This window comes from Cyprinus carpio, unplaced genomic scaffold, assembly GCF_018340385.1.
Source record: "Cyprinus carpio isolate SPL01 unplaced genomic scaffold, ASM1834038v1 S000006541, whole genome shotgun sequence".
In the NCBI taxonomy this organism is placed as follows: domain Eukaryota; kingdom Metazoa; phylum Chordata; class Actinopteri; order Cypriniformes; family Cyprinidae; genus Cyprinus; species Cyprinus carpio.
In genome coordinates this window covers 401,435-410,753 of record NW_024879206.1, presented here as the reverse complement: position 1 = coordinate 410,753, position 9,319 = coordinate 401,435, and the positions used below count along the sequence as shown (strand labels likewise).

Genomic DNA, 9,319 nt, shown 5'->3' with positions numbered 1-9,319 from the left:
GACATACTTGTATTAATATCCATAATGCGTGTTTATTTTATCTTCAAAATATCAGTTGTTTTCAGGAATAAACACTGCAGTGATTGTAGCACAGTTTAGTAGTGTATAACTTGTATCACAGTATTTAGATACGAACACATGTACATTAGTAAAACATGGACTGTTTTGGAAAACAATTCAAATACAACTTCACAAGCATTAATGCACACCAGAATTCAAATAAAAGGGTCAGTTAAAAAAAAAAACAACAACAAAAAAACATTGTTAGGCAACAATGACAACAATTTGCTATTGAAATGTTAGAGAATTAGAGTTTTGTTACGTTACATTAATTTGCTACAAATTGTTGCAAGAAATGCAGCCAATCTGTTAGTGTCACTCCAGTTTAAAGCTGCTCTCAATCGAGCAACCCTTTTTAACGCAAGTTAAAACTACTGCTTGCAGAAAAGGCTTTTAAGCTAACGGTGATTCTTAAGGAATTCTTCCATGTATGCGGCAAGAGCCTTCACATCTTCAACAGTCACAGCATTGTACAGGGAAGCCCGGATGCCACCCACGGACCTGAAATACACAGTGAAACAATCATGAGGCACGATACAGAACCCAATCACTGTATAATGTGCTTTGCTTGTTCTTTTTTTTTTTTTTTTTTAGGACACACTGAAAGGACAGAGCAAGCATGTGGTTACTAAACATTATATTCATTTGGACTAATTTGATATTTATTCCCTGATGCATTTGTTCTCAACTGATGAGACATACCTTACCTTAAAAGTCAAAAACCTTTAAAAATAATTAACATCAAAACATTTTATTTCTGGAAATTCCAAATCCTGGTTGCTACCGCAATTCAGATCAAGACAGACTCGTATTCAAATTTGAATAGTCATTCTCTATACATTTCTGAGTGGCGCATAACTGTGTAGAAGACAAATCACATTTTATCACTGAATTTTATCAACCGAAAATGAAAATTAGCTGAAAATGTATTCACCCTCAGGCCATTCAAGATGTAGATGAGTTTGTTTCTTCATCAGGTTTGGAGAAATGCAGCATTGCATCAGTGTCTCAGCAATGGATGCTCTGCAGTGAATGGGTGCCGTCAGAATGAAAACATCACAATAATCCACAACACTCCAGTCCATCAATTAATGTCTTGAGAAGTGAAAAGATGCATGTTTGTAAGAAACAAATCCACCATTAAGACGTTTTTACTTCAAACCATTGCCAAAATACAAGGAAGTGTTATTATAGATTATGGACTGAAGTTAAAATGCCTTAATGATGGATTTGTTTAGAAACACGCAGCTTTTAGCTTCTCAAGACATTAATTGATGGACTGGAGTGCCGTGGATTATTGTGGTGTTTTTATCAGCTGTTTGGACTCTCATCCTGACGGCACCCATTCACTGTAGAGCATCCATTGATGTGACACTGATGCAATGCTACATTTCTCCAAACCTGATGCAGAAACAAACTCATCTACATTTTGAAAGTTAACTGTATCATCTCAGACTGACCAGCACTGATTTATCTGTAAACTTTTTTTGTCCATTTAAATTGTGCATGAATCAGTAGTTATTCAGTGTAGATTGTGCAACATTACTCCTCCGTAAAAGCAAATGAAAATGTTGGTTGTCAAACTACTGTATGCAAACCACACAAACGATTAGATGAATTACAAAAACAGGCGTAACGTTTTCCTAATTTTCATACAACACCTGTGTCCTTTAAGTGAGATCATGCCAAGTTTCGATGCACCATCCAGGAATGCCTTTTCAAGACTTTCATCTCCTTCCTTCTTTCCGATGCGGAATGGGATGTTCATGCGGCTTCGACATGCCTCGTCAACCGGGCACCTGCAAGAGACCGTACAGCGCGGGAAAAATAGGGCGAGAATTCATTGAGACAAAAACTCAAGTCTGATGAGAGAGCATAATGTGGAAAAATACTGCATTAGTCAACTATTACTTTTTATTATAAGAATATCTGGTTTTAATTGTACTAAAATCCTTTTTTTTTTAAATATATATTAACTATTAAATAGTGAATAAAAATGAAAAGTTGAATGTTTAATATTGTACATTAGGAATATCCTTCTGTATGAGAAGATTATATTCTATCTGTGAAACGGTGCTCCACGTGTTTTGTTAGAAAATGTTAGGATGTGATTAGGACAGATAACGACGGAATCACTGACGAGTAGAATCCATCGGAGTGGTTGATGATGTCATAGATGATGTCGGATTTCTGTTTGTTTAGTCGTTCCATGGCATCCGCCCCTCCGTTGTTCTTGATCCACTCCAGAACCAAAGCCATGATGTAAATACTGTAAGAAGAACAAGCATGTGAAAGTCATAGTTACCACCAACGGTTCAAAAGAAAATAAAAAAGGAACAGGTGAAGACTGAATCATAAAAGGGTTCCTGGAAAAAATAGAGACAATGAAAATATTGTTTTGTAACTTTGTATTAAGTTTCTTCCTCATTTAGCCTGGAAAAAGTATCTGTGTGGAGGATCTACAAACAGACCTTGAAATCAGCCGCATGGCTGTGTGTTTCAGTAATTATATCAAGTTTAAGGTATTTCAGATAAGATGTGAACAAAACCGTAAAACGTAGGGATGTGCGATATATCAGCCACCATATCGGTATCGGCCGATAAATGCTCAATTTTCTGTTATCGGTATCGGCCCTATAAGAAAATTTGGCCGATATCTTAAAGGTGATAAATAATGCATTATTTCCTTCAGAAAGACTTGACTTAAGATGACTTGTTTGCATTATTTACGCATTATTTTATTTATTTGTAAGACTGTTTATGATGAAATTTGGTAATGGGATAGTAAAAACAAAATTAACACTTCGTCTAACTCTCGCATGCTTTTTAAAACATTTTCTGGTTCCTTTGTCCCCCTCCTCCCCCTCCGGCATCAAACTCTAACAGCTGACGACTTTTCCACGTTTTTTCATTAATACAATTAAAAACATCAGTGCACAATTTTCCACACCACCCTGCCCATCAAGCACATCTCACCAGCAAACATACACACTCGTTCACATCCTTCTCTTCACTCCTCTGAGGCAGAAGTCTCCAAACTCCATTTCTTTCTAATCATCCTATTACTTGTCCGCTTGATCCTATTCCATCTCATCTCCTTCAAGTCATTTCTCCTGCAGTTGTACCTGCACTCACTCACATCATTAGCACATCCCTTAACACTGGTGGTGTTTTTCCCTCAACATTTAGAAAGGCTTGTATAACCCCAATACTTAAGAAACCCACCCTTAACCCATTTCTTTTAGAGAACTACAGACCGGTTTCCCTTCTTCCTTTTCATTGAATAAACTCCTTGAACTGTGTTTCAACCAAGTCTCTGCCTTTTCTCACACAGAACAACCTCCTCAACATCAACCAGTCTGGCCCTTTCAGAAGTGGACATTCAACTGAGACTGCCTTGCTCTCAGTTTGCTTAAGCCATAAGACTGGCAAGAGCGGAATCCAAATCTTCAATACTTTTCTTGCTTGATCTGTCTGCTGCTTTGACACGGTTAATCACCAGATCCTCCTGTCAACCCTACTGACAAAGGGCATCTCAGGAAACCGCACTCCGTCCGGGTTTGAGTCTTACCTCTCAGATAGGTCTTCAAAGTATCTTGGAGAGGTGAGGTGTCCAAGTCGCCAGCATCCTAACTACTGGGGTGCCTCAGGGCTCAGTTCTTGGGACCATTCTCTTCTCTTGTCTACATGGCATCCATTAGGTTCAGTCATCAGAACATGGCTTGTCATACCATTGCTATGCTGATGACACTCACTCTACCTCTCATTCATCCTGATGATACGAGTAATGATCCGACCGCATCTCAGCTTGTCTAACAGACATTTCTTGTTGGATGAAGGGACCATCACCTTCAACTCAACCTTGCCAAGACAGAACTGCTTGTGGTTCCAGCAAACCCATTGTTTCATCACAATTTCACCATCAACTCCTTCAAAAACAGCCAGAAACCTTGGAGTTATGATTGATGATCAGCTAACTTTCTCAGACCACATTGCTAAAACTGTCCGGTCCTGCAGATTTGCTTAATTCAACATCAAGAAGATCAGGCCCTTTCTTTCCGAACATGCTGCACAACTCCTTGTTCAAGCTCTTGTTCTGTCCAGGCTAGACTATTGCAACGCTCTCTTGGCAGTTCTTCCAGCCAGTTCTATCAAACCTTTACAATTAATCCAAAACGCGGCAGCAAGATTAATTTTTAATGAGCCAAAAAGAATACACGTCACACCTCTATTTATCAATTTGCACTGGCTATAGCTGCTTGCATAAAATTCAAGGCATTGATGTTTGCCTACAAAACCACCACTGGCTCTGCACCCCTTTACCTAAATTCATTACTTCAGACTTAAGTGCCCTCTAGAAGCTTGCGTTCTGCATGTGAACGTCGCTTGATTGTGCCATCCCAAAGAAACACAAAGTCACTTTTTACAGACTTTTTAAATTAAATGTTCCTTCCTGGTGGAATGACCTGCCCAACTCATCCCAGCAGCTTAGAGTCCTTAGCCATCTTCAAGAATCGGCTTAAAACACATCTCCTTCCATCTTTATTTGACCCTCTAACTTTTGCACTCACTATTCTAATTCTATTTGAAAAAAAAAAATATCTAACTACCTTTCTAATCTTTTTGTATTCTATCTATTTTCTTTTCATTTATTATACAATTTATAAAAAGACCTCTAACACTAGCTTGCTCGATTCTTTTTCTATTCTATCTGTTTTCTTTTTATTTATTATATTATTTAAAAGTCCCTTGCTACGTATACTGTGTTTAGGCTAACTGAGACTTGTTATAGCACTTATATATCATTGCTCTTTTGTTGTTTTGATTGCTTCCATTGTCCTCATTTGTAAGTCGCTTTGGATAAAAGCGTCTGCTAAATGACTAAATGTAAATGTAATGTAATACTATTTTTAAAATGTACACTGTTCAAACTAGGCTGCTTATGTTGAAGTGTTTGGGATGTGGCATTTAATGAGGAGACCTTTTTTATAATCAGGCTCTCAAAAAGTATATAAAAATTTGGATATAGATTTGTTGGCCAAGATATCAGTTATTGGCTTTCAAATAAAAATAAAATATCGGTATCGGCCAAAAATTTTCATATCGGGTGCATCCCTAATAAAACCTTAATTAAAAATCTGACTGGGAATGCCATTGAAATTGTTTGTAAAAATTGTGAAAAACACAGATTGGATATTGGCTATTTACTAAATTCAAAATTAATGCACAGAATTATAAATAGCCTAAATTTAGGCTTTCACAGTTTCCACAAAAACTTTATTGTGCATTACAAATGTTTTCAACATTGATAATAATCAGAAATGTTTCTTGAGCAGCAAATCATCATATTAGAATGATTTATGATGATGTTGCACTGAAGACTGGAGTAATGATGCTGAAAATACAGCTTCACATCACAGAAATAAACTTTTTTTTTTTACTACATATACAAATAGAAAACGGTTCATTTAAATTGTAAATTATTATAAAATTTTAATGTTTCTACTGTATTTTTGTTCAAATAAATGCAGCCTTGGTGAGCAGAAGAATCTCTTTCAAAAATGATTTTAAAAGAAGTCAAAAATCGGACTGCTGCTTGTTTGGTAAGCTTTTATATAGCTACCTAGAATTAGCAAGCTGATAATTATTATGTATGTCATTTAATTGAAGTCTACAGAGACACTGTATGATGAACAAAGAAAAGTCGTACCTGAAGCATGGAGGAGTGTTTGTAGAGCGAGTTATTGCCAGCCTGCACCTGATAGTCCAGTATAATAGGACACTCTTTCAGGGCCTTGCCCATCAAATCCTCTCTGACAATGACAACCGTCACACCGGCACAGCCCACATTCTTCTGCGCGCCGGCAAATATCAGACCAAACTGTAGAAACGGACAGAGACTCACAGCATTAACAAAACAATTAGGACCTTATGATATATGTGAAGAGCTTTTATGACAACAACAATGAACTTGAAGGAGTATCACCAACCTTCGACACATCTACTGGCCTGGAGAGGAAGTTGGATGACATGTCGCTGACCAGAACCACTCCTTTAGTGTCCGGGATGAAGTCAAACTCAACGCCGTGCACCGTCTCATTGCAGCAGTAGTAGACATAAGATGCTGAAGGATTCAGCGACCAAGTGCTACTGTCTGGTATTTCTGGGAAAATAAAGTTTGCTTCATCACTACAAGTCATGTGAGGACCAGAGCTGTGCAGCCCCTTCTGGAAAAATATTGTGCTTCACTTTTATTAAATGTGCATTTGACGTATACATCATCGTAGGTGTATTTTTTAAACTGTACTTGCTGATAATATAATATGAATGAAATAAAATGCATCTTAGATGTACTTTCTTGGCTATGTTTCTTAATGCACTAAAATACACTTTTAAAAAGTGCACTTTGCAATAATGTAAAATTAAAAGTTTTAAAGTACATTTTAAATCTTTATGTTTTAATAATCTTCTGTCATGCTATAAGTGCATTTAATGAAATAAAATGCCACTTAGATGTACTTTCTTGGCTATGTTTCTTAATGTGCTTATTTAGTATTTTTTTAAGTAGTCTGCTGTAATGTTAAATTAAAAGCTTTAAATGTTTTAATAATCTTCTGTCATGCTGTAAGTGCATTTATTTTGATGTGTTGACTAAAATACTAAAAAAGTTCACATTTTAAATATACTAAATTTCAACTTTATCATTAAAATGTGCAATTACGAGTATATTTAAATATAAGTTGCAATAGAAATGAGATTAAAGTATATTTTAGTTAACCATAAATGCTTGTCAGTACATTCAGCAGTAAACTTTATATTTCATATTTCAAAGACAATAAAATAAATTCTGAAATTACATTTGAAGATGTATTTAAGTTCTACTTAAGTGTGTCAAAAAAAAATTGCATTTAATATAAATTTAAACTCTAATATAATTGCAATTAACATGCATATAAGTGCCTGAAAGCATGACATTCAGTTCACACATAAATATATTCTTTCAAACTATATTGCTTTCATACTAAGCGCTCTTTTTAAAAGTATGCTAAAGTGTACTTCTTTTTCACAAGGGACACAACAATTCTTTTGGAAAGAATGTAAAAATATAAACATATTTCAGAAGACAAATAGTGTTTTATAAAGATCTTCTGTTCACTCAGCATTAATAAATATAGCTGTGATTACTCACTGGTGTAGCTATCCAGTTTCGGATGGATCACGTTCACTTTTCCATACTTCTCTGCCTCTTTTGCTGCCTTCGCAGACCACGTCCCCGTGACCAGATAATCCGCACACCTGTCCTCCTTCAGACCGATCAGATTGAGAGGGATCCCGCTGAACTGTCCCGAGCCTCCACCTTGCAGAACCTGTATCTTATAGTTTTCAGGTACGTTCCTGTTCAAATTGTACAACACAGATTATACATTTGTCACGGAATATGAACAAAGACATTAATCTCCGATTGAGGGACAGATGTAAACACTCACAGAAGTTCACGGAGAAGGTTTTCAGAAGTGTTTATGATCTTGGAGAAATCAGACGATCTGTGGCTCATTTCTGGTTGCAAAAGGAGAAATAAATGCCTCAAAAACACGGCATTACACACACAAACGTATATATTTAAAAATACAGATCCTTACCAAGAATGCTTATCCCAGTGCCACTGTAATCCAGCAGCTCCTTCTGTGCTTGGAGTAAAAACCTAAGAATAGAATAATATCCATTCAATAACTCATTATTATAATAATAATTTCACATATACATATATATATATATGGCTTTGCCTGTACAACCATAAACAGAAGGTCTTTAGAAAAGGATAGTTAGAAAGGAATATTCCCTTAAAGGAATAGTTCACTCAGAAATGTGAGAGACAACAGGAGATGGACTTTTTCACTGGAGGAAGTGTTTTTATGGATTATGGACTCATATTTTGGCCAGGAGTGACAGTTTAACGTTAAATCATCTCAATGATGGATTTTTTTTTTTTTTTTTTACAAACATGCAGTTTTTCTCACGATATTAATTGATGGAATGGAGTCAAATGGCTGTATTGTGATGTTTTTATCAGCTGTTTGGACTCTCATTCTGACGGCACCCATTCACTGCAGAGCATCCATTGCTGAGACACTGATGCAATGATACATTTCTCCAAATCTGATGAAGAAACAAACTCATCTACATCTTGGATGATGCCCTAGGGCACATTTAATGTTGAGCAAATCCTTCATCTTCAAGTATTTCTTTAAATGAAAGTCCTTCTATTTGTGACCATCTTTAAGTTCAGTATCCTAGCAACCTCAGTGAAAAAGATAAAACCATGGAAACACGACTTGTGTGAATCCATGGTGAAATCGCCCATGCAATCATTAACAGTTTACAACAGGACACTGCACTGGAGAGAAACAACTAAAACCCTGAACTTCTGCGAAGTAAACAACCAACAACACTCAGAAATAGTGAGTTACCTAATGAGAGAGCATGCTACTAATGATGTGAATGTAAGCTTTCACACCTTTCTTTGGCATTTAAATGTGCTCTGAACCGATTTGAATGTATGGAGTGTACTTATTTGCAGCTCTAGAGTTCAGTCACAAAGGCGAATCTGAAGCCAGATTGCGGCTGACGCAACATTGCACATCTCGCCCAGCAGAAACGCACGTGTTTATTTAACATTGCACAACCATCCTGCGCACTCATTATCACGATATATTTCTGCATGCGCAGTGCTTTGTAACTGATAGGAGTACTGATATGATGATCGCGCTGCCTTATTTATGCTTCTCTAAGTAATGAAAACATAATCAAATATTTAGTGTGAAACAATGAATAATCCTAATAACGCACCATTTTGTTTAGGGATGCACTAACTCACGGCTGTGGAAGTTTAGCTGGTCCCGCGCCAAAATTAATGGTCCGTTTGTTCTCCATGTTTTGAAATATAACTCTCTAGGATGGCCGTGGAATATAAATCTTTCTGAAACTTGACCTCCTTCTCTGTGAGTGATCTGGAGTGGCACTATTATTCTCTTACACATGATTGCTCCTAATGTTGCAAGGTTTCCTGCGTGTTTTCATTGGCTCACGGTTTCCGGGATGTCTGCTTGCGGCTGTTTGATTGGATGCTGTGATAGACACGTGCGTGTGAGTGCATTTAATATTCATGAGCTTCTGCTCTTCTCTGTCGGTTCCTTTGTAGTTCCGGGCCTTATTGACTTTCACTGTACATTTAAAACATTTGTTCACTAAGGCCTTTCCT

At 36.7% G+C, this 9,319-nt stretch overlaps 1 protein-coding gene across 1 annotated transcript; it reads right to left on the bottom strand.

Annotated features, from left to right (window-relative positions):
* Positions 1-4: 4 nt before the first annotated feature.
* Positions 5-9,086, bottom strand: LOC109089869 (phosphoserine aminotransferase-like). The gene is given in 10 exon segments (XM_042754542.1): positions 5-561; positions 1,722-1,859; positions 2,201-2,329; positions 5,771-5,790; positions 5,792-5,941; positions 6,051-6,223; positions 7,250-7,455; positions 7,548-7,617; positions 7,701-7,762; positions 8,936-9,086. Coding segments are annotated over 10 exon segments (1,107 nt in total). The 5' UTR covers positions 8,992-9,086; the 3' UTR covers positions 5-458.
* Positions 9,087-9,319: the final 233 nt, after the last annotated feature.